At 50.0% G+C, this 26,350-nt stretch overlaps 1 protein-coding gene across 1 annotated transcript; it reads left to right on the top strand.

Annotated features, from left to right (window-relative positions):
• The first annotated feature begins 1,436 nt into the window (after window positions 1–1,436).
• Window positions 1,437–25,636, top strand: TXNRD3 (thioredoxin reductase 3). Its single transcript, XM_078614436.1, has 17 exons — window positions 1,437–1,532; window positions 2,789–3,055; window positions 6,778–6,838; window positions 8,643–8,752; window positions 9,936–10,088; window positions 14,364–14,436; window positions 14,728–14,847; window positions 15,278–15,420; window positions 15,940–16,055; window positions 19,729–19,954; window positions 20,774–20,866; window positions 21,060–21,136; window positions 21,387–21,543; window positions 23,275–23,382; window positions 23,665–23,760; window positions 24,083–24,217; window positions 24,994–25,636. The coding sequence occupies exons 2-17, from the start codon at window positions 2,945–2,947 to the stop codon at window positions 25,054–25,056; spliced, it is 1,842 nt and encodes a 613-aa protein (XP_078470562.1). The 5' UTR covers window positions 1,437–1,532; window positions 2,789–2,944; the 3' UTR covers window positions 25,057–25,636.
• Window positions 25,637–26,350: the final 714 nt, after the last annotated feature.

Here is a 26,350-nt window from a genome sequence, read left to right as displayed (position 1 = left end):
TTTTTTTCCTTATGTCAGTTTGGTGACTCAGATCACGCTTGCAAAATTAGACTCATCCCGGTTCTCTTGAGTTGTCGCCTCGTGAAATAAAACCAAATTGACTTAAAAACTGTCCGGAAAAGTGCGGTGACTGATCACCGATAATAATTGAACATACTGTATAATAATAATAAAAGAATAAAAATAAAATATAATAAAATACAATTCTCAGACGCTGTCTTTCCGACAGACCTGTTCTTCACCCGAGGACGGCTGCTTGCGTTGTGGCCGAAACGTCGTGAGAATTGTATTTTATTGTTTTCTTTTTATTATTTTATTATTTCCCTTCTACGTGACTTTACCGAAAAAACCAAGAAGATGAATCCCTGCAGTCACGAAAGCTTTAAATCGAAAAAGATCGATACTGTATAATAACGACTCAATGCCCGATTGACAAGAGGGGGGGGGGCTTCATCGCGATACAGCTGCTACTTTTGCCGCAGTTATCCGGCTCGTGAAAATTACAGCTGCTGCTCTCCATCAACATAAACCACACGAAGAACTTGAACCTCAGGTGGTGGGTGGTGGTGGGTGGTGCCCCTGATTGACCACCCATCCATCGTGGTTGGCGTGGAAATCTAAAATTCGCACGAGGTGGCCCCCGTGCGGCAACAATGAGGTGACTCATGGCCCCGCCCCCTTCACCCGTGCCCTGCCCCTTCACTTGCCCCGCCCCTTTACTTATGGCCCCGCCCCTTTACTAGTGGGCCCGTCCCCTTTACTCATGGCCCCGCCCCTTTACTTGTGACCCGCCCCCTTTACTTACAGGCCCCGCCCCCTGTACTTGTGGCCCGCCTCCTTTACTTGTGGCCCCGCCCCCTTCACTCGTGGCCCGCCCCCTTTACTTGTGGCCCCGCCCCCTTTACTCGTGGCCCCGCCTGATGAAGACCGCTTGTGTTGCGATCGAAACGTCGTGGGTTTTTTGCTTTTATTATTTTAAATTTGAGAATGGCAGAAAAAAAGAGGAAAACCTATTCTCATATTTTGGTACTGGCAAAGGAGGTCCCATGATATTTTTTATAATTAAATTTTACTATTATTTTTTTTTCTTTTTATTGTGGGTTTTTAGCTTTAATTATTTTAAATTATTTTTTTATTTAAAATGTATTTTGTATTTTTTTCTATCTATGTGACTTTACCAAAAGAACCAAGAATATTAATTCCTGAAGTCACGAAAGTTTAAAGTCTAAATTCAACCCATCCCTTTCAGTCGCCCCCCCCCCTTTACTCGCGGCTACGCCCCGTAACCGTGGCCCCACCCCACCTCATGAGCTTGACCACCGGGTGCAAACCCGTGGGCACAGAAGGAACAAGGAAAAGTGCCCTGGGGGCGCGTAATCGGCTTGGAAGGGTGACGCCCCTCACGTTCGTTGGACGCCCGCAAGGCGTTTTAAGAATCGTGAGTTTGGTCAGAGTGTCACGTGCTCGCTGACGCGCGCGAGGCTTCTTAGGCAAGAGCGGCGCGGGGTTCCCGCCAGTAGCGCGAGGCGGAGGTGAGAAGCGTTCATCTCATCACCATCACCACCTGATCACCAACACCTGATCACCAACACCTCATCACCACCTCATCACCATCATCACCAACACCTCATTACCAACACCTCATCACCACAACCACCTCATCACCACCTCATTACCACCACCTTATCACCAACACCTCATCACCACCTCATCATCATAACCACCTCATCACCACCTTATCACCAACACCTCATCGCCATCACCCCCTCATCACCACCATCTCATCCTCATCACCACCACCTCATCACCACCACCTCATCACCTCCTCATCACCACCACCTCATCCTCATCACCACCACCTCATCACCACCACCCCACACCACCTCACGCCACCAACCTCATCTTTACCTCGTCTACAACCCCGTCCACATCTTATCAGCGACGTAATTCTATTACCTCATCACCAACATCGTCTTGACCTCGTCACCAACCTCATTCGCACCTCTTAACCAAACCTCGTTATTGCATCACCAACGTCCTCGTCAACTTTGCTATATCCTCAACATTATGCTCTACGTATTCAGCTTCGCCTCGACATTATCAACTCATTGCCTAACTCGGGAAAATCAGTCATTACCTTACCAACATCGTCATGTACAAGAACATCATAAAATTAACTAGCGTGTCAATAGTCAGAATCACCTAGTCGTCAACACAACATCATCAATATTTTTCGATTTAAAGATGTCGTGACTGCAGGGATTCATCTTCTTGGTTCTTTCGGTAAAGTCACGTAGAAGGGAATAATAAAATAATAAAAATGAAACAATACAATTCTCACGACGTTTCGATTGCAACACAAGCAATCATCATCAGATGTGAAATCCACAGCAAGAAACGTGAGAATTAGCTTTATTTGCATTGTTTTATTATTTCCCTTCTACGTGACTTTACCGAAAGAACCAAGAAGATCTTCACACACCTCTTCACTCGATTCCCCCCCTCACGTTCCCCGCATCTCTCTCGTCTCAACTTCCCCGTAATCTCCCCACCGCACACATTCGCTACGCAACTCCCATCAACTAAGAACATCACTCGGCTCCACTGACCTCTCCACACACCTCGTCCACCCTCTGCTCCTCATCCCCCCCCCATTCTCTCACTCACCACATGCTCTTAACTCTCTCTTCGTACATCTCTTAACGTGGCTTCATTGAGAACATTTCCCGGGGCTCAGCCGCGGACATCTCCGCCTGGAATTAATCGCTGCTGCTGCTGATGTTTACAGACCCCAGTTGCATCCGGGCCCCCTGTCACCATCGACAACACAACAGGGCTCGCTGATCCTGAGTAGGACCCACCAGGACCTACAGACGCCTTTACAGAGGAGCCACAGAGAGCCACAGGGAGCCACAGAGGAGCCACAGAGAGCCACAGGGGAGCCATGCCCCCCACGGGAGAAGCACGGGAGGCGGCCCGAACGCGAGTCCAAGGTCTTGTGGAGCGAGTCCCAGTGGTCTTGTTCAGCAAGAGCTTCTGTCCGTTCTGCGAAAAGGTGAGAGGGCTGTGAGGGTGAGTGAGTGACGGGTAGTTGGTACAGTAGGGGGCACAGGTGGTGCATCAGCCACTCATCTCGGTCATCTCAGTCAGTCGACCCGTGGCACCTGCTGGGTCTGCCCCGTGACCTGCTGCCAGCGGGCGTTCGACAACTTCACGTGGTAGCCTCAAGGTGCACATGGCTTGGCACAAGGACGCACCGCCACTTAGTGGCGAATGGCGCTTGTTGTTGTTGAGGGGTTTGAGGGTGAATGTGAGGGGTGAGCGGTGGGGTGTGAGGCGGTCGGTCTGGCTTTCTCTCGAGTCGGTGTCGTACTCGACTTCGTGGTGAAAGCTGAGTCACTGTCTGGTTCAGGGAGAGGGTTCAAGGATGGTAAACTCGCGCCGTGTGTGTGTGTGGTTCGCCTTCCGGATGTAATGGTTGCGAGGATTCGGGGCCTCTGGGGCGCGGTTGTGCTCGGCATGCGGAGTCTTGACTTGCCGGGGTGAATTCCTCACCGTGTTTTCTCTCGTGACACGCGAGACGAGGCGTCATCACTCACGCCCACGGCCGTGATTTAAACCCGGGTACGGCAGGACACGACGAACCACAACTACTGAGTTTCACGCGACCCACGACTTAATTGTGTACGGCCCACAATTGATGTACATCTCAATTGCATTACGCTCCACGGCTTCGTTTCATTACGGCCGCACGAGGACCCATCATCACTCTGCAATGGGGGGCACAGCGATGGTTTTTTTTCCATCCGTCATTGCGAAGTAGCATCTTAGCCTCGCGAATCGGGTAACTATAGGGATTAATTTTTGTCCACCTTGCAACAACAACGTTTGGCTTAATTACATCCTGGAAATGCTTGCAAACGAAATATTCCGTATCAAGGCATTCCAAAATGAAATGTTTGAATAAAATTTTTTAGCGCTGTGCACAGTAAACTTCTGTCACCGCAGGGGACTTTTCATAGTCGGACGACCACTCGTTATTTTCCACTCAACTGCAGTGGAACAACTCTTCAGCAGTGTTTAATCGTACTGGAATGAGAGCAAAGCATGAAAACAATCCAATATAGCCGCGAACTAAAAAAATACGGGGAAATTATATCACGATCATCACCTTACCGTCAACGTTAAAATTGTACGATATTACAGTCTGAAGTATTATAACACTGCAAGAAGCCTCCAAGTTACCCAGAGACGGACTTGGGTGGTGACCGAGTCTGGCCGATGTTGGGAGGGGGGGGGCTCTGTGGTCAGGATTTGCATATCCTCACCATAGTCTCAACCACGTTCACCTCGTGAGCCCGGAGGCCTGTGGCAGCAGGCAGCGTTGTCTTACAACACCGTCGTTAAATCTGAATGCTTGTAAAGTTAATTACACCACGTTCCAGGGCAGCGGCAGCCTTACTCGAAAGAGTCGAGGCTGCTGCAGATAAAGATTGTGTGTTCAATATCATCATCATAATCGTAATCACTTAATTCGAGATCCAAACATCGTATCTTCTGGATTTGACACCAACCTCGAAGACACTGGGGTAACCATCAACCACATTAGACCGTCAACAGGCCGATGCGCACATCTCCTTCATGAATGGAAAATTTATGACAATCCACAGTACGATTGTGGCCGTGTAAACCAAAAAATGGTGCGCATCGTAAACGACCGTACGCTGTGCTCCTTCAACGGAGGAGAAAACGCAAAACTACCCGAACTTTGTCATAAAGAGTCCTCTCGTCATGGCTATGTGTTAATTTTGGAGCTTTCGTGACTGCAGGAATTATTCTTTGGTTCTTTCGGTAAAGTCACGTATAAAGATAAAATAATAAATTAAATAATAGCATACTACGACGTTTCGATTGCAACACAAGCAATCATCATCAGGTATAAAAGAAATAGCAACAAAAATCTAACCAGAAAACTATAGACAGACATATAAGCAGACAGACATCATAAAGATACACAGAGAGAGAACACGTATCGGCACAAAGAGAGAGGTCGCCTCTGTGACGGGGCCTTAAATATAGAGAGGGGGCGGGGGCAGAGAGATGATGATTGCTTGTGTTGCAATCGAAACGTCGTAGTATGCTATTATTTAATTTATTATTTTATCTTTATACGTGACTTTACCGAAAGAACCAAAGAATAATGGCTATGTGTGTTTGTTGAACTCTCTTTGCCATCGTACGTAGCCAACCGTGCTAATGGCTCGCAGACTTTGATATTGGCGTTGAGCTTCTGAACATATTGCCATCATCATGGGGGGGCGGGAGGAGGGGTCTGCAATGCAGGTCTCCATGGGGGGGGGGTTAAAAAGGAGGCTGATTGATACTGATGAGTGTGCCGTCATAAAGCACGTGTAATTTTTGCCCACTAATTGGCGTGGGAGCATTCCCCGGTGGGCTTGCGCCTCTGATCACTAGTTAGGGATAATTGCCACCTACATGCTGGGCGTGGAGATAAGTGTACCTGTTAATATTTTTTTTATAGTTTATGAGCAAAGGCCCCCAAACGTCTAACGGCCAGCAACAAGCAGCACTATCAAACGGATAGCCACACCCCCCCCCCTCTCGCAAACAACACTTTCCCCAACAACCAGTTAAGGCCATAAGTATTGGGGGAATCTTTATCTTTTTATTTGTGTATGTGTGCCAAGTGCAGACCTAGATACCTAAAACGTCAAGCAGTCAGCAATGGTACTGATTGCTTTGAATGAGCGATCCAGAGTTGCAGTGTTTATTTGGGTTTATTGCTTCGTTATTGAGGGTTTTCACCTGAACAATCCATCGAGATGGAAAAATCTCATTTGCTAGGGTGTCCTGGGTGTTGATTTACACACGGATAGCAAACACGTAATGATGCGTGTACAAACAATATACATTTACACAAAAAGACAAAGATCCCCCATATAGCCTGAACAAATTGTTGGGGCAAGTGCTGTTCGTGAGCAGCACTTATGAAGGCCGACACTGGCACACGAGGGGGTGGATGGCCAGCTCCACGCCCGACCGCCTTTGTCTTTCCAGTAGCGATGTTTACACACCTCACCAGGTACTCATTTGAAGCCGAGTTGACCTAGGAGAGGCCCAAGACCGATTCAAATAATCGTCACTGGTATTGATCGTGATCTGGAATCGAACTCGGGCTGTCGGGTTGATAGCGCAGTGTGCTAATCGTTTCACTACCACACCCCACTTACACATACATACAAAGACATAGATCCTCTGTATAGCCTTTAACAGACTGTGGGGGCAAGTACTGGTAGCGAGTGCCATTGAAGACCGATACCGCGCGTAAGGCGGTGAGGTGGCCATCACCAAGCCTGCCCACCTTTATATCTCCAGTGCAGATTGTTTACATGCTGCACCAGGTACTTATTTAAGGTTAAGTTAACCAAGGGTAGGGTCAGAACTGGTTCAAATATGACACCAATGTTCAGATATACGCAAAAACAAAGATCCCCGCCTATAGCATTCAAGTGCTGTTATCGAGCACCAATACACATGCACACACTCGTATGATTGCATATATATACATACATAAACATATCAAACATGTAATTACACATGCACGCGCACCCATCCATCGCAAACAATGTAATAGGTATACGATTATTTTAAATCTATAACTGACACAGTATGCATTCATGCAATTAATTTCGCACCTAGATAAACACAATGTTGGTGCAGAATGTTAATGAGTTCATTCCCATCTCTGGTCGGCAGGTGAAGGGGCTCTTCACAGAACTGAAGGTCTCTTACGAAGCCCTGGAGCTGGACCTCATAGGTACGAGACCCGGTCACGCACTGCTGCCTCTCAGCACACCCAACCACTCCACTGCCAATGCAAGCCCTTTTATCCAGGGGTCTGCAACCAAAATAACAAGAAGAGTAATTTTATTCGAATTTGGTAAAAAATATATATATATATTTAAAGAGCCGCAATCCATGTTAAGACGAGAATTTCCTTCATAAATAACGAACACGAAGCAGTCCTTCGAGAGCCGCATGCGGCTCCGGTGCTGGAGATTGCCGAGTCCTACTCTAGCCGTGCGCTAACTGGCACGCACGGCGCTACCAGAAATGTTCTTGTGTGCAGCAGGCCTCGGGTGAAGGTGATGGTAACCGTGCCATCTGTTTTTAATTGCAATAATCCCTATAATTGTAATTTCAAATAACATTGCTGTGGTATAGCATATTATTATTCTTGAAAATATAATTGCCGTTGTGGAGACTGACATAATGGCAGCAACATTTTCAGAAGCTTAATGCCAATGTCGAGGCCCGCTAGCCACAAGAGGGCTTCAGGAGAGAGTTCGTGTAGTGTTGCTATTCCTCCTCCATTGAAGGAGCTCAGACGAGAGTGGTTGACTATACGCTCCATAATTTGGGTTGCATGGCAACAATCGCACTACTGTGGTGGCTTTTGTTCTTAATTTCCCATTTATGCAGGAGCTGTGCGCATCAGCCTGTTGATGTTCTGATGCGATTGATGGTTACACCAGTGTCTCCGAGCAATGGCAAATCCAGGAGATGCGATGTTTGGGTCAAAATAAAATGAGCAGACAAATGCGCCTCCTTCATAGTATGCATTCCCAGAAGGCTGCGTGGTTGTTGGGATATGTGAAAAAATATATAATGTGAAGGAGGAAGGCGGATTGTAATTTCTACGCATTGACACGATTGGATATTTTTCATGAGAGTAGAGATCTTGCTACTCGTACGATGTATTATTGAGAGGGGTTAGAAGTTGCATTGAAGATGTGGTCTTAGTCATTGTTTTCAGAAGTATGATTGGCATGTGTTTGTAATTGTTTGTTCGGCCCTACAGTAAGCTATGTCATGCTGCTTTGCAACACAGTGTTACACTCCTACACTACACATCATGCTAAACTTCACCATTGTTCTTCTTGTATTACAACACAATACACCGCACTGTACAGCATGCCAAACTACACCATGCTACATTACAACACGCCATGCCACACGACACACATGCCTGATTTTTTTACGCCACCACCTTGTCAGACGTATAGAGTAGTATAGTAATAATAATAACGACCACTGTATGTTGCTTTAAAAGCCTCATGAACTCCTCCTTTAGACGTTGCCACATGTTTCACCTTTAAAAGGATTACTCATGGGTGTGGATTTTGTAGTTGTGTGAGTACAGTAGTAATGCACAGAGAAGTCAGGACTGTAGGGATGTGGTATTGATGTGTGGGTATGTGGCATTAATGTACTAAACCCACACACACAGAGGAACTGGTATTGGCCAAACATCCCACTGGTGAAAAATTGCCTGCAGATTATTGGATTTCACATAACAGCAACATTGCTCTCTACTGCAGCCACTTGACAGGGCCCTCTTGAAAAAGTGAATTTAGATTCAGTGAGGCTTTCCTGGGTAAACAAGCATACTAAAATACAAAAATATGATAAATGTGACGACTGTGTTTGAGTGTGAGATTAATGTATCAGTGTAGTATTAATAGGTAAGGATGTGTATGAGAAAATTAGTAGCGTATAAGTCTGGCTGTGGGAGTGTTAGGCTTGCTCCACCTCTCTCACTCTCCAGTGTCTCCCCTCAGACGATGGGCCTCTCATCCAGGAGGTTTTGCTGGAGATGACGGGACAGAAAACAGTGCCCAACGTGTTTGTCAACAAGACTCACGTGGGAGGCTGTGACAAGACGATGCAGGTAAGGCACAGCCATCACCCCAGTTTGTACAGGTGTGTAGGTGTATATGGGTGGGAAGCGGTAGTGTAGTGGTGAGTGCACTGCACTATAAACCTGGCAAGTGCGATTCCCACTCACATCGGTGACTAATATATGAACCTGCCGTTTGCTCCCCTAGGTTGACTCGGCCTTAAATGAGTATCTGGTGTGGTGTGTAACCATCGGAAGGTGACAGGGCATGGTGCTGGTCACACCACCACCATGTGCTCCGTTGCTGACTTTCATAGGTGCTCGCTAACAGCACTTGCCCCAAAATTATGTTGAAGCTCTACTGGGGGGTCTTTGTGAGTGTGAGACACCCGGGACAATTATTTAAATTGAGTAGACATTGCATTCTCATCTCGCACAGAAACCCCCAGAATATGCAACGTCGCTGGAAATAGACGGTCTGAAGGAGATGTTAATTGGTGATAATTGGCTCCGGGTTCCTCGGATGGAAATGTGCGAGGTCTTTGTGATCTTTTCACATGTACAGCTCATTATTTACAAGTGGGGTTGTGCGTATGTGTCTGTCTGTATAGCCGTTAACAATCTGTTAAATGCTATACAGGGGATCTTTGTCTTTTGTGTGTTTGCGTGTATACATGTGTGTGTGTGGTGCTGGCCACCCACCCCCTCGTGTACCGTTCTGGCCTTCATAGGTGCTCACTATAACAGCACTTGCCCCTACAGTCTGTCAAGGCTATACGGGGGATCTTTATCGTTGTGTTTGTGATGGTAATGAGGAGCGGTAGTGCAGCAGTTAGCGCACTGTGCTACAAACAAACCCAGTGACCGCGAGTTCAATTCCTGCTCACGGCCAACACCAGTGACGATTATCTGAACCAGTCTTGGGACTCCTTTGGGTCGACGCAGCCTCAAATGAGTACCGAGTACAGTGTGTAATCATTGCCACTAGGGAGACAAAGCTGGTTGGGCGTGGTGCTGGCCACCCACCCCCTCGTGTGGCTCTCCGGCCTTCGTAGGTGCTCGCTAACAGCACTTTCCCCAAACCTGTATGGCTATAGAGGGAATATTTGTCTTGGGTATGTATACAAGTGGGTGCATATACACACGCCATGTGCCTGAGTGTTGTGAGAGGATGTGGTGTGAGCTATTGGGTGGTTCTGCTTGTCTCTGTCTGTTGGCCCTGGTGGTGATGCAGGCGTATCAGAGCGGTCGACTACAGCAACTGCTGGCGTCCTCCACGGCCCCCTCACCCACACCACCGGTGGAGGACACGGACGCAGTGCACCACTCCTACGAATACGACCTCATTGTCATCGGGGGGGGCTCCGGGGGGCTCGCTGCCTCCAAGGCAAGAGGGGGGGACCGCTTCCCTCGCTCACTCACTCGCTCACACACTCGCTCATCTACTTGCTCACTCGCTATCAAACTCTCCTTCTCATTTACGCAGCCAATTCCACTTGCCGGCACGCTCCTTTAATAGCTCAATAGCTCACACAATTGCTCACTCGCCCACTTTCCTACTCATTTGATAGCTTACGCAACTGCCTGCTCAACGGCGCGCTCACCCACCAACCCACCCACGTGCTCATCCACGCTGTGGTGGGGGAGTTTGTGGTCTGCATTTTTTCCCCTTTTACCATGACTGCTGCAGCAGGAATCGCATTAGCTTTGAAGCGAGCGTCATTAGCACTAAAAAGCAGTACGGCCGTACCTTGTGCTTACGCAATGAGTTACTGGCCATGGGTGCCTGATGAGGCTCAAGTGTGACGTTGCCTGTTAGTGGTGGTGGGGGTAGGAGCAGAAATGCTGTGCGGAGTGGTGCTGGTGCCGTTCCACACCGGCCCCTCGTGCTTTACAGCAATCGTCCCACCCCTAACCGGAAAACTGCCGAGTCATGGTGCATGCATGCGTGTGTGTTTGCCTCTGGCACAGTTGGGCAGAGATTACTGCCAAACTAACTTTAGGAGTTTAGTTTTAGCCGTGACCGGCTTAAGTGGGTGGGTGCCGTGAGTAGAAATAACCTTACTCAATTCTTTTACTTCTTCACATATCCACTCACCCACACATTCACTCGCTTGTTCACTTCCTCATTCACCCACTCAGTTACCTACACACTCACCCACTTGCCCACTAATTCACTAATTAAATCATCGTCCACACTCAACCACTCACTCACCACACTGCAGAACCATGACACTTCTATTTCTAATCCTTCTCTCGCTTTGCTCCCCTTGGTGATTCTTTCCCATTCGTGTCTCTTTTCCAAAGCTCTTACAATGGCCTTGCTCAATTTATAAAACATGTAAACTCGTACCGATTATAACTTTGATAGTGCTCTTTGTTGCTAGCCGTTTGAAGTTTTTGTCCTTTGTGTCTGTACTCAGAAACTGTAACAATGTGTAGGGTAGTGAAGCGAGGCTGTGTGAAGACTTCGGGTGGCTTGTGAGTGATGTTGGGTGATGGTAGATGGTTGGTGATGGTGGCTGATTGGTGGTAGTTGGTGGTAGGTGATCAATGATGGTGGTTGATGGGTGACCGTGGGTTGTAGATGATGGTAGATGATGGGTAATAGTGGGTGATGGACAATTGTGGTTTATTAGTGATGGTATCGAATGACCAGGAACATAGTTGCCTGCACTATCATCGCATTTTCATCGCATTTTCATCATCCATAAACTCCACTCGCCGCCACCACCTGAGGGCACGGCCCTAGCATCAGCTGGTGCCAATTTACGTTTCGATTGTCACAGTGTCTTGGTATAAATCTCAGAACTCAGGTGCCACCTCATGACCACGTGTCACCATCACCACTGCTAACACAAGCACCTTGTGTGTTATGAGGGGCGTTGTTTGCACCGCGTTGCAAGTGTTTATTGATGGCGCATGTGATCCTTATGGCGGTACCCAGGGGTACCAAATAATACAAAATGGCTGAGGCAATTAAATATTTTATATCTGGGACACTATTTTTTCCAGGGGTGTACTTAACTCCGCGACTGGGGTACCAATCCGAAATCAGTGCTACTCCGAGATGTCGAAATGCAGCGAGGACGATTGCGCTGAAACCCTGAACGCTCGTATGCACCATAGTGCATCGTGTACAGCTCGTCGAGATGAGTTGATTGCCGCATCGCCGACCATCAACAGACTAAAAATGACTATCATGGACATTATGCGAGAGCCGGGGTACCGCCATAAGGTTCATGTGTCATTGTGTTTTTGCCGCGGGAGTCATGAGAACAGCGTGTAGAGATTACGACTTGGTGCCAAGCGTGGTGACCGTTTTTAAAGCATGGCAGAACTGCACCTACATTTAGCCCTGAGGCCTTGGCATTTATCCCATTGTCACCTGTGCGTCCCTCCCTCTACTTTGTCACCACATGGCAAACAGTTTTGAAGGCTTCTGTACACATTGTAAGTGATGTCAGCAATTGCCTGGTGAGTCAGCATTTCCTCAGATAAAAAAACACATTGGTCGATAACAATGACTCGAAAGAGGAATATAAGTTTAATAGGTGAAGTTTAAAGTAATGGCCCTTCGTCATAGGACAGAGACCATCTCTCTTCTCAAAACGTCGCCAATCATGATTATAACGCACTTTTTTAAATGACATTTTATTGCTCGAATTGTGGGTGCCTCTAAATATGGTAGGTGTATGTGAGATTAGATTCGTCACAACGCACCACGGAGACTTTTCCATCCGGGTGATGGGAACCACGGGCAATCTGCAGCTGATGCTTTGAACTGCCTCCGTGCAGATGTGGGCTGCGACAGAGCAAGCCTTGGGAAAGTGGTGGCCATCTTGAGCAGGCCCAGAACCCACAACCTGCTGATCTTGTACAGCGTCGTAGGAGCCATGCATAGCCGATGATTTAAGCACCAATACTGGCCGTGCTAGGACCTTTGCCCACATTTGGGCGTCATCCGATCTAAGTTTGAGTGATGAACACGAAATTATGAAAGCCAGATCTGTGTAACTTTATTAACACTGGGAACAAGTTGATGGGTGCATCTTATTTTCCCAGGGTGTCTTATAATCTGGAGAATGCGGTAATAGACTTAGGGGCAATAGTTGTACTTTGATCTCTGTGTACCTCTGTACATACCTTTAGAGGTGTAAACGGATGTAGAGGTAGCCGCTTGATTATTATTCACTTCTTCTGGGTTCTTTCGGTAAAGTCACGTAGAATGGAAATAATAAAATAAAACAATGTTTTAATAAAATAATTCTCGCGACGTTTCGGCCACAACGCAAGCAGCCGTCCTCAGGTGAAGAACAGGTCTGTCGAGAAGACAGAGTCTGATTATTATTTTATTATTTCCATTCTACGTGACTTTATCAAAAGAACCAAGAAGATGCATCCCTGCAGTCACGAAAGCTTTAAATCGAAATGTATTATTCACTTGTTTAGCCAGGAAAGTATTCACTCAGTCCCAAGTTTCTTGTATCCCGATGAGTAATTTGCAGGTTGTTTTTCAGTATTGGGATGTTTGGTCCATACCAGTTAAATATATTTTTTAGCTGTGGGAGGAAACTGGAAAACCCATACCAAACAGAGGAAGAAACAAACTACACATAGAAAGGCACCTGAGTTGGGTATCTAACCCAGGCCCTGTTACTCTGAAGCTCAAGTGTTACCACTGCGCCACCCTAGCTCTGACATTTTTCCTTCCTCCCATCCCCCCAACCTCTCACACGATTTCATGAATTGTCGAGATTAGGAGTGAAGATTGGATTTAAGAATAATTCATTTTTGTGGCGAATGTTGTGCCGTTTGCTATTTAACCCCTGCCATAGTGATGTAGAATTTTCGCCCTGGCTCAAAATCCCTCCACTAATTTTAAGGTTCGAGCTCTTCATCAGCTGGTGTCTCAGTGGTAGAGCGAGCGACTTGGAATCAGATTGACTCAGCCCGTCATCCTTCCGGGGTAGATAAAACTAGTATTGCTTTGTGGGGAAGTCAACAGTGGTTGTCCTATGCATAGACTGGCCCTTGCCAGAGGAATACAGAATTTCCACCACTGGTTCAGGATTGTTAACAGGAGATGAGCACACATTCCTCAATGCTCAGTTGAGCAGGAAATCGCTTGACTTGTGTTTGGCTGCAGGGGTCATGTTGGCCCATGATCATCATCCATGAACAATCCACTGCTGGATGAAGGCCGCTCCAAACCACCACCACATTTCACGAACCTGTAATGCAACAATCCAGCCAGCACCTGCTCACCATGAGCTGATCTCATCACTCCCTCTCCACTGGGAACGTCCTCTCCAATGCCTTCCATTCTTTGGCTGCCACTCCGTTATTATTCTTGACCACGCGCAGCTTCCCTTCTGGCGACGTATCTTTCCCAAGCCCAGTTACTTCTCCAACACTGTAGATGATGTCTTTAATCTGTTTTCTTTTTATATCACACTACAATTCCAAACAAGCATCTCTCCACGCTTCTTTGAGCACGTTTCTGTTTTTCTAACCGCCGCGTTTTCTGAACTGCGCATTGTAGCAGGTAACATCGATTTATGTGTGTTTTGGCGCTTGCATTGTGAGTGTAAAAATTTACGTCAAATAGTTGAGTCGACGCATCGCTACCCGCAGTACCAACGCGCCGTTCCCTTCGCAGGAGGCGGCCAAGCTCGGCAAGAAGGTAATGGTGCTGGACTTTGTGCAGCCGACTCCGCTGGGCACATCATGGGGTGAGCCTCTCTCCTGCTCACCCACACACCTGCTCACTTAGATGCTCACCTGGCCTAACAGAGTAGGCCATTTTGTGCCGGCGTCATGCTCCTTATTAGAAAAATTACACTTCATATTGCTTGGTTGGGATTACAGCACACATAGCAATCATCGCCCTCTACTGGGTAAACTTTGCAGGACCCTCCTGTAAGAGAGTTATGGGACTCGATGAGGCTTGTTTAAACAAGCCTACTGATAATAACAATATACTTTATTAATGAATAAAACATATCTCTCTCTGTTTTATCCAGGCCTGGGTGGCACGTGTGTGAACGTGGGCTGCATCCCAAAGAAGCTGATGCACCAGGCGGCTTTGCTAGGCCACGCGCTCTCCGACTCGCGCAAGTTTGGCTGGGAGTACGACCAGCAAGGTGCCTTCCTCTGCCACTGCTACACTAGATGTGCCACTTCTACCGGCAGCCGTGTGACTGTTTCATCAGCTGTGCCACTTCTACACCAGCTGTGGCACTACAGCACTTGCCAAGCCACATGAGTGGAGTGAGTTAGTGAATGGGTGATTAAGTTGCCGATTGAGTTTGTGTATGGCTTCACGAATAAGTGAGTTGCTCCCTTCCCACTGTAATTCATAACTGGGGCACGATGAGGGACCCCCATAGTGTGGCATTGAGAGTGAGTTGGTTAGTGAGTTGGTGATTATGTTGATAAGGAGTTTGTTGGTAAGTGAGTGGGTTTTGAGCGAGCATGGCAGTGAGTGAGCTGGTGTTGATAATTGAGTGAGTTTGTGAGTGGGTTGATTCATTAGTTGGTGAGTGAGTAAGTGAGCCCGCTCCTGACCCACAGTGACTCACAACTGGAACACCATGAAGGAAGCCATCCAGAACTACATTGGCTCGCTCAACTGGGGCTACCGCGTGGCACTGCGCGACCATACCGTGAGCTACGTCAACGCATTCGGAACCTTCACCGACGCCCACGCTATCAAGGTACGCATGGTGGGAGTGCGGGTCAAGTGAGAGGTGGTGATAGAGATTGTGATGGGGGACTGATGGAGTCTGTGATGAGGGGTGGTGAGAGGCAGTAAGGGTGGTGGTGGCCGAGTGAGTTGGGAATGTAGTGGTAACGGGGATGGTGACAAATTATTAAATTGGTAAGCAAATGCAAGTGCGAGTCGGAGAGGCTTTCCTGGGTAAACGAGCAAAAGAATAATACAACATCACCCCCTACTGGCAGCTTTATGCCTACTAGCAGGTCAGTGCTGCATCCACCTTGTGCTACACAGGGACAGCTGCCGCTGGGAGGCTTCTTGGCTAGACAGGGCAGTGGAATGATTGAGATGAGATGATACATTTACTCACCCTGTATATGCAAATCCTTGTTCTTACCGACTCAGTACTCTTGAAAGAGATACCTGTGACCTCATTGTAAACAAATTCTTGGTGACTGTGTGTGTGTTTGTACCTATGTGTGCGTGCGGCTGTACGTGTGTTTGCTGCGCTCCCTAGGCCACCAACAAGCGCGGCAAGGAAACTCAGCACACAGCCGAGACATTCATCCTCGCCATGGGGGAACGACCGCGGTACCTGGGCATCCCAGGAGACAAGGAGTTTTGCATCACCAGGTGTGGCCGGTGTACAGGACAGAGTGTGAGAGAGCGTGTACGCAATCAACCAATGCAACTGCCCAAGCAGCTTGGCTGGATAGAGAGGGCTCTTAACGGCCACAGCAGGATCTAGAGAAGAGCTGTGCCAGGTAAACTGGTACAGAAGGATGTGGAGCTAAGTGGACTTGCCGATGTCTGATAGCAGCAGTGTCAAAATCGACTTTTGGAGGAGGTTTGTGAAGGATGCTACTGGGCAGTGCCTGGCTAGGTGTACTTTGAGGCTACTAGGTATTTTGGAGGCTTTCGGCTTCCAGTAACAGCGGAGGGTGGATCAGTGATGCTCACAACAATGAGCGGAATGCCAGCTTGCTAAAATGCAGCAAGGTGGCACAGTGGGGAACACAAGAGGTGCATTTGCCAGTTATCTCATTGAACCCGTAACATCCGCGTCTGTTCTGTGACTTCCTGGCAGCGAGGCTTTTGCACTTCCCATGGCCTCAAAATGCACCGAGCTTGGCACAAGTGCTGAGGGGGCTATTGTAATCTATGTGCATATGTAGTTTGGAGCGGTGGTACAGTGGTTAGCGCAATGCGCCACATATTCAAACAACAGAGTTCAATTCCTGCTGTCGGCTAACAACTGTAAAGAATCATTTAACCATTTCTGGGCCTCCACTAGGTTGAATCGGTTCTAAATGAGTATCTGATTTAGTGTAAACATCAGCACTGGGGGAGACAAAGGCGGTCGGGCGTGTTGCTTTGGCCTTCAAAGGTGCTCATTATGCACGTGGTTTTATAAAATGGAATTTATGTGCGGGTCTTTTAGGTTCCTATATGATTATCTAGGTCTCTGTGCGAGTCTATTGATCTCTCATGCAAGAAATATAGATCTGAAATATTTTGGAGGTTGCGCGTCTCGACATTGTCGTAGCAGCTTGAGGAACTGGCATGAGAACCTTACTCTGCAGTTTCAACCCGAGCGCACCGCGAGCACGGGAACGCCGAGTCAGGCGGTGGCACGTGCTGCCTCGCAATTCATTCAACCCAGCGGAGTTCGCTCAGAGTCCAAAGCTCCGAGGATGCGGCGATTAATCATTGCAGAGGTCAACATTCAACCACACCACTGTTGAGTGTTTTAAACCTCCCTTCTGCGATGTGACCTTCCTTCTGGAAGCGTGTAATTTCGGCAACATTGATTCAATACGCATGGTAAAACCGATGGACTGGTTTCGACATTCAGTGTCTCCTACTGTATATATTTCCCTTTAGTACATGTGTAATGAGCGACTTCCGCGACACGTCGTGTAGAGGGTACTTCTTTATTACTCACACTGGGCACAGCACAGGCCAACACTTGTTCTTCCTCACACTGAGTATAACTCTAAGTATTAACACCTCTACTGGCTACACACACAGCCGATCACTCGGTGTGGTCCCATCGCCCTCACTCGACACACAGCCGATCACTCGGCGTGGTCCCATCGCCCTCACTCGGCTACGCCGCTGGCTGGCGGCGTGACGATGACGGCGATGGAAACCACGCAGGAGATCTTCCACGTGGCCGGACGACGGAGAGAGATGTCGGCGAGCAGCGACGCAGCCAGGACCCAGGACCCCACACATGAGCCCCGAGCCCCGGGTCCGCTCCCCCTGATATCCCGCCAGGCGTGGCTAGGCTCCGTCTCCGGCCACGCCCTCTTGTGGAACCTTCGAGCAAGTTCCCAGAGTATCTCGGCTAACCCCCCCTGTCACCTTTGCCCCAGATACACCTCCTTCTCTAATTGGTTGGTACTTAACCGTGCCCGTACCCGTGATTCCCTTTCCAGGCCAGCAGGTGTCACCCTGTCATTACACATGTACAGCCCTTTTGTCAGTCCACTGCTGGATGAGGGCCTCCCTATACCACGTGGGTTGTGGGGGTTTATTTGACCCATAACAGTAAGTGAAGTCGGGGACCGTGGAAGCAGAGTGCAACATTGTTGTTTTGCTGAACTGCTATCTGCTGTCAACAATGTAGCCAAATAACAACCTGTTATGCATATTGGTCGCCCATCCAAGCACTAGCCAGGGTAAAGCCTGCTTAGCATTTGAGATCTGATGACACGGGTGCATCCTGGGTGATATAATCGTTGGCGTTTCAGGTATAATAATATCAGACGCGGTGTTTTTGAGTTATGCTTTTTGCACCACTGCCAACTTGTTGTGTGGACTCCATTCGGCGTTGTAAGCACCATCAGGGTTGAAGTTGCATTGTTGGAGGTTAAGCGCTTGGGTCCAAAAATGGGTCTGTGTGACTTCGGGCAGTGGTGAGGGACGTTATTTAGATCTTGGTTAATTCGTTGGACTCCCAGTGAAATTTGAGTTGTTGCTCTACAATTTCCCCCAGCTTTTCGAAGGAGACCTATCAACTCAGCCTCTTAATTCTGAAATTTAAACACGGAACAATAAGTTCTCAGTTTTGGGGAGCTGGGGGACATCAGGACACGGTTGCATAGGAAGAGGCTAAAACTACCTCGCCATGGTAGATCGATGCTGCCGCTCATTAGCCGGGTCTCGCGTCTCAAGTCGAGATGAGTTAACGAGCTGGAGAGGGTAACGAGTGGGGTTGGAGTGGACGCAGCTGCCCACCCCCGTAACAGCTCGATCCGAGTCACGCGCCAAATGAGGTGACCGGACTGTGTCAATAACGACACGCATCTTATCAATGTCGTCATTGTCATCGTTTGTGGTGTTGGCATCACCGGTTATTGTGAAATCAAATCACGAATCGAATGGCAGTGTTGCCCTTTGACAGACCTGCATCTCAAGTCGATAACAGGGGTCTGAAACAAATATAACAAGAAGAGACATTTTGTCGAATTTGGTAAAAGAAACAACAACTATATTTCAAAAGCTGCGATGCATGTGAATAATGTCACGAAGCAGTCGAGCCGCATGCAGCTCCAGAGCAGCAAGTTGCCGACCCTTGGTCTATAATAACTTCAGTTCTGTTGGTTGCTGGCCACTTGACGTTTTGACCCTTGGACTTGGAGCTCGCAACCGCAAGGTTAAAACAAGCAAAGGAGTTTCTAGTGTCATATCGCTCCGTGTTTTCTTACCGCTTGTGTTATTATTACGATTGCACTTGTTTACCCAGGAAAGCCTTGCTAAGTCAATACAAGTTGGATTGTTGTTTGAGCTATGGAAGGAAACTGGAGAACCCGGAGGGAACCCATGCAAAATATGAGGAGACCATATAAACCCCACACATTCTCTCACACAAAGACAAATATCCACCGTGTAGATTTAACAGACTGTTGGGGCAAGTGCTGTTAACGAGCACCTATGAAGGTCAACACGGCACATGCGGGTGTGGGTGGCCAGCACCACGCCCAGCCGTCTTTATCTCCCTAGTGGTGATGTCGGAACATCGCATCGGGTATGGTACTAATTTAAGGTTGAGTCGACCTAGAGGAGGCCCAGGACCGGTTCAGATAACGGTCATTAGTGTTGGCCATGAACGAGAATGGAACACGCACACACCCTCACACACTCAAACTCTGCAGAACAGGGGGGGGGGGGAATATGCAAAGCCCACGTAGAAAGGCGGTCGAATCGGGAATTGAATCCAGACCCGGCTTGCTGCGAGGCACGAGTGTTACCACCACGCCGCCACCCTGTTGCTGATTGCGTTGCATTGCTGTACTCTCAGCGACGACGTCTTCTCGCTACCGTACTGCCCTGGCAAGACACTGGTGGTGGGCGCCAGCTACGTGGCGCTGGAGTGCGCCGGCTTCTTGGCGGGGCTGGGGCTGGACGTGACTGTGATGGTGCGCTCCATCCTGCTGCGAGGATTTGATCAGCAGATGGCCGAATTGGCCGGAGACTACATGGAGAAACACGGGGTCAAGTTCATCCGCCAGTTCGTGCCCACCAAGGTAGGGCCACTCCTGGCCCCCCACGGGCCCCCATGGTGCTCCCCATGGGTCCCCATTGGGGCCCCCCACTAGGCCCAATTGTCACGATTGCCCAACCCGGCGGTGGCGCTGCCGTGTGCCGTGGTATAAGATTATTCGTGGTACAACACGACGAGGTGCGCGCTTGTGGCTACATTGAGAGACAGAAATGGGAGCGCGTGTTTAACGAAGAGACTTGATTCACTTAATACCATAAGATACGAGACGACCTTTCACGATAGAACCGTTATCACAACGTCGGTAGGGCTAACGGCGAGGAGGAGGGCAGCTGGGAGTCGCGGCGCAGTGGTTCACGCGTTACGCTACGAACCCGAAGTGTGAATACCGCTCGTGGCCAACGTCGGTGACGATTATCTGAACCGGTCCTGAGCCTCCACGTGATCGGCTTAGATTGAAATAAGTACCTGGTGCGGTGTGTAAACATCCCCACTGGCAAGTCAGAAGTGCCCGGGCATGCTGTTGGCAACCCCACCCCCTGTATTATTGGCCTTCATAGGTGCTCGCTAACAACACTTGCCCAAACACTCTGTCAAAGGGTATATATACGAGGGATATTTGGTATGTACATGGTGTATGTATGCATGTTGAACTTCACCATACGTAGCCAACCGTGCTAAACGTGCACATTTGTATAGGTGGAGCAATTGGAAGCCAGCACTCCGGTGGGTGTATATGGATATGTATAGTATTTGTGTAGTAAGTAAGTAATGCAACCTGTGTGTGTGTAGGTTGAGCTCCTACAGTCTGCTAAGGCTATATGGGGGATTTTTGTCTGTGTAGGTTGAGCAGCTTGAGGCCGGCACCCCCGGCCGCCTCAAGGTCCATGCGAAGGCCACGGAGGGCTCGGAGCTGTACGAGGGCGAGTTCAACACGGTGAGTCCTGCGCACCTCTCCCCACATTATTTTATTTACGCTTGTTTACCCAGGATACTCTCACCGAGTCTCTTCGACTCTTTATTTTCAGGAGGGTCGTTTCAAGTTTGTCCCCGTAGGGGGCGATATTGAGTAATGGCGTATTATGTTGTTAAGCGACGACGGTGATTGTCACTTCTGGACCCCCGTTTAGGTGCTGATCGCCGTGGGGAGAGACGCCTGCACGTCCAACATCGGGCTGGACGTGGTTGGGGTGAAGGTGGATGAGAGGTAGCCCCCGGCCACACCACGACCACCACCACTCGTGCCGTGCCTAGGCCACCCCCAAACGCCACGATATGCCGGATGAGTCTCATGGACTTGTCACTGGCGACCGTTTAACAGTTTCCTTGTTTTTCTGTAGTAATTTTCTCCCAATTTTATCCCAATTGTGCAATCATCATGGTTAATGCTTTTGCCGGTAATGATTGCCCCTGGCGTAGCACGGCGCTAATGGTACGCTCTGGTGTGACGTTGGCAGGACGGGCAAGGTGCCGGTGAACGACGTGGAGCAGACGAACGTGCCGCACGTTTACGCAATCGGCGACATCCTGCAGGGCAAGCTGGAGCTCACGCCCATCGCCATCCAGGCCGGCCGGCTGCTGGCCCACCGGCTCTACGGGGGCGGCACCACCAAGGTACCCACTCACCAGCGGCACGCTAGCCACACGCACTCACCAGTGGCACGCTAGCCACACGCACTCACCAGCGGCACGCTAGCCACACGCACTCACCAGCGGCACGCTAGCCACACGCACTCACCAGTGGCACGCTAGCCACACGCACTCACCAGCGGCACGCTAGCCACACACACTCACCAGTGGCACGCTAGCCACACGCACTCATCAGTGGCACGCTAGCCACACGCACTCACCAGCGGCACGCTAGCCACACACACTCACCAGTGGCACGCTAGCCACACGCACTCACCAGTGGCACGCTAGCCACACGCACTCACCAGCGGCACGCTAGCCACACACACTCACCAGCGGCACGCTAGCCACACACACTCACCAGCGGCACGCTAGCCACATGCACTCACCAGCGGCACGCTAGCCACACGCACTCACCAGCGGCACGCTAGCCACACACACTCACCAGCGGCACGCTAGCCACACGCACTCACCAGCGGCACGCTAGCCACACGCACTCACCAGCGGCACGCTAGCCACACGCACTCACCAGCGGCACGCTAGCCACACACACTCACCAGTGGCACGCTAGCCACACGCACTCACCAGTGGCACGCTAGCCACACGCACTCACCAGTGGCACGCTAGCCACACGCACTCACCAGTGGCACGCTAGCCACACGCACTCACCAGCGGCACGCTAGCCACACACACTCACCAGCGGCACGCTAGCCACACGCACTCACCAGCGGCACGCTAGCCACACGCACTCACCAGCGGCACGCTAGCCACACGCACTCACCAGCGGCACGCTAGCCACACGCACTCACCAGCGGCACGCTAGCCACACGCACTCACCAGCGGCACGCTAGCCACACACACTCACCAGCGGCACGCTAGCCACACGCACTTACCAGCGGCACGCTCGCCACACGCACATTTGCCACACATTCACCAGCAGCACACGCACCGCACACTCGCCACACACCGGTGGCGAACTCGCTAGACATGCTCACCAGTGTTGGCACACTCAATGACAAAGATCCACCATGTAGCTTATAACAGGCTGTTGGGGCAGGTGCTGTTATCGGACATCTATGCAGGCAGGCATGGCGCACCTATGCGAGGGTGTGTGACCAGCACCACACCTTAGCTGCCTTTGTTTCCCCAGTGGTGATGTTTAAATATTGTACCATGTACTCATTTTAAAGCTAATTCGACCTAAAATAGACCTAGAATTGTTTCAAATGTTCCCCACTGTTATTGGTTGCAAGTGGGAATCGAACTTGGGTCTCCGGGTTCTTAGCGTGGTGCACTCACCCCTGCACTACACTCGCCACACATGCTCACCAGTGGCACCACTCTCACCGGGAGCGATATATTAAATGGAATGCGATCTTGAGAACAAGCACACCATTCTTCACGTTCCTGCTGTGTGGGTCTGCACGTGCTGTGCGTCACCTTTGTCTTTTTTTGAGTGTATTAGCTGCGCATGTTGCATGTGTGTACTGTGCATGTTGCATTTATATCATTGCATGTGTTCATGTGTCGCTTGCATGTTAACTAGTGCGCTGCGTGTGTGTGTGTGTATACACGTGCGTATGTATATGCTTGTTTGCTGCGTGCTTTGTATGCTGCGTGTGTGTGTGTGTATACGTGTCCTTGCGCCACGTGCGTGTGTGCTACGCGTTGTGTTCGTAACATTGCGCGTGTTTACGTGTCGTGTGTGTGCTGCAGTGTGACTATGTGAACGTGTGCACCACCGTGTTCACACCCCTCGAGTACGGCTGCTGCGGCCTCTCGGAGGAGAGGGCCTTCGAATTGCTGGGAGAAGACAACATCGAGGTGAGACAACCACCACCACCATTACTGCCCCCACCGCCGTCATCACCATCGTCTTCACCACCACCAACACTCACCTCCACCACCAACACCACCACAGCTTCCACTGCTACCACGCCACCACCACTGCCACTAGCACCACCGCCACCACCGTCATCAACACCACCATCACCACTAGCATCACTACCACCAACCACCACCCAGTGGGTGAGAACCTCCTGCCACACTGTGGGCACCAGCATGGGTTTGTGACCTCACATGGACCCCCCCCCCCACTCCACATAGGTCTTCCACAGCAACTTCTGGCCGCTGGAGTGGACTGTGGCCGGTGGTGATAACAACAGCTGCTATGCCAAGATCCTCTGTAACAAGGCTGACAAGGCACGTGTGCCCACACATTGTGTGACCGTGGTGTGCCTCCACTTGTCTGTGTTGTGCCTGCAGGTGTGGCTGGTGGTATTGGTGATTTGCCTATGGTTTTCGTTATACATGTTGGTGTTGTGGTTGACCATGTTGGTGGTTTGTCTGTGATGTGGCTAATTATTGTTGGTGGTGTGGCTGATAGTATTGGTGGTATACCTGTAGTGTGGCTGACAGTATTGGTGGTTTCCCTATGGTGTGGTTGACATGTTGATGCTGTGGTTGAAAATGTTGGTGGTGTGGCCAACCATATTTGTGGTTTGCTTGTGGTGTGGCTTGGCAGGACCGAGTGGTGGGGTTCCACGTGCTCGGCCCCAACGCCGGTGAGATAACCCAGGGCTACGGTGTTGCCATGAAGTGCGGCCTCACAAAAGCCCAGCTGGACAACACCATCGGCATCCACCCGACCTGCGCCGAGGTCAGCCGGGAACGCAACGCAACGCATCCCAGCACGACACACCGCACCATAACACATAACGACAATACCGCATGCCGCACCATGTCATTGTAGCATGTCCCTGGTGTGTGTTAGTGTGTCCCTGTGCGTGGGTACGTGTCCCTCACGGCCAGCACCAGTGACGATTATATGAAGCGGTCCTGGGCCTCCCCTAGATCGATTCAACCTCAAATGAGTACCTAGTGCGGTGTGTAAACATTGCTACTAGGGAGAAGAAAGGCAGCCGGGCATGGTCTTGACCACCCACCCTCTCGTGTGCCGTGCCAACCTTCATAGGTGCCCACTAACAGTGTTTTCCCCAACAGTCTGTTGAGGCTGTACGGGGGGGGGGGGGGGGGGGGGTCTTTGTCTTTTACCCTGAGATCCCTGTGCATTTGTGGGGTGCGGTAATGCAGCGGTTAGCTCACATCTCTACGAACCCTGTCGCCCAAGTTCGATTCCCGCTCACGGCCAACACCAGTCGGTGATGATTATTTGAACCGGTCCTGGGCCTCCCCTAGGTCAACTCTGTCTCAAATGAGTACCTGGTGCAGTGTGTAAACATCGCCACAAGGCGACCGGGCGTGGTCTTGGCCACCCACCACCTCGTGCACATGCCGGCTTTAATGAGTGCTCGCTAACAGAACTTGCCCCTACAATCTGTTAGAGACTACGGTGGGATCTTTGTATGCGCCTCCTGTGTGTGTGTGTCCATGTATGTTCTGCATGTGTCCTTCTCTCTGTGTCTGCGTGTACAGATCTTCACCATGCTCGCGGTGACCAAGCGCTCGGGGGCCGACATTAAGCAGACCGGCTGCTGAGGTTAAGCCCGGCTGTCGTTACCGCTGCCCGGGCCCCTGCTCCACCACCGCAAGGCCACGCCGAAAGAAATCCGCGGAAGCACGAGAGCTCGTTAAGTAATTTACGAGCTCTGCAGCCGTTGCCGTGTGTCTGTGCATAGTCACAACCTCGGCGGCGCTTCCTTTCATGAAAAATGAGCTTCCATAGATTTCTATTCGTCGTGCAAGCCACATTGTGGCCTCGATGCTTTGCGATCCGATCCAATTCCATCTCCCGGCACTGTAGTGAAACGCACCACTGCTCTGTAAAACACTGCTGCAGATAAGTGTATTTAGTTTAACCAGGTGAGAACTCAAGAGACCAGGATAGGAATCTTATTCGCAAGAGTGACCTGTGTAACCAAAGTAGTGAAAGCAATAGCGTAAAATGGAGTACAACGACGAAGGAAATGGATATTGGGGCGAAATCAATGACGGGTTCCACAAAAATGTATGGGAGGAAGGAGATCATGAGGGTTGGGATTAGAGTTGAGGTTAAGGATGGAGTTAGGGGGATAGTGTTGTGTAAGTTTATAGTTGGGGGACAGGATAGAGTTGGGGATAGTGTCGAGTGTAAGATTAGAGTTGGGGTACAGGATAGAGTTGGGGATAGTGTGTTGTGTACATTTATAGTTGGGGTACAGGATAGAGTTAGGGATAGTGTGTTGTGTAAGTTTATAGTTGGGCTACAGGATAGAGTTGGGATAGTTTGAGTGTAAGTTTATAGTTGGGCTACAGGATAGAGTTGGGATAGTTTGAGTGTAAGTTTATAGTTGGGGTACAGGATAAAGTTGGGATAGTTTGTGCCTATTGGCAGCGGCCGTATTTCTCAGAGCAGTGGGTGTTTTGCAACACAGCTCCCCATTCCCTCTCTGCGTGATAAGCACCCCCAAGTTGGATGGTGCCACGTGGTAGGAGGGGAGGGGATAGGGAGAAGGATTGGGGAGGTAATGGAGCAGAGGAGCCCGGGCAGCGGGCGACAGCTGGGTCACCTCGACCTCTCACCCCTGACCTGCGACCTTGAGGGGCATCGAAAATGCCCTCCATGACGCTTTGGCCGTTTAACCTCTGACCTGAGGCCGGCCAGTGCAGATGAAACTTAGGGAAGCGGGTCTGTCCCACAAACCCCCCCCAACACCCCCTCCATGTCAGAAGGGTTGTCCCATATTTATTTTGGTGGTGTGATGATGTGGCATCACCGCAAGTTAACGCCCCCGCTGGCAGGCAGTGCGACCCTCGGCTGCCTCGTGCGTGTTTGCGCGCCCGTGTCTTTTGT

This window comes from Lampetra planeri, chromosome 44 (assembly GCF_965212315.1).
Source record: "Lampetra planeri chromosome 44, kcLamPlan1.2.h2, whole genome shotgun sequence".
NCBI classification, from domain to species: domain Eukaryota; kingdom Metazoa; phylum Chordata; class Hyperoartia; order Petromyzontiformes; family Petromyzontidae; genus Lampetra; species Lampetra planeri.
The sequence above is the reverse complement of the archived record's forward strand: the minus strand, read 5'-3'. Positions and strand labels throughout refer to the sequence as shown.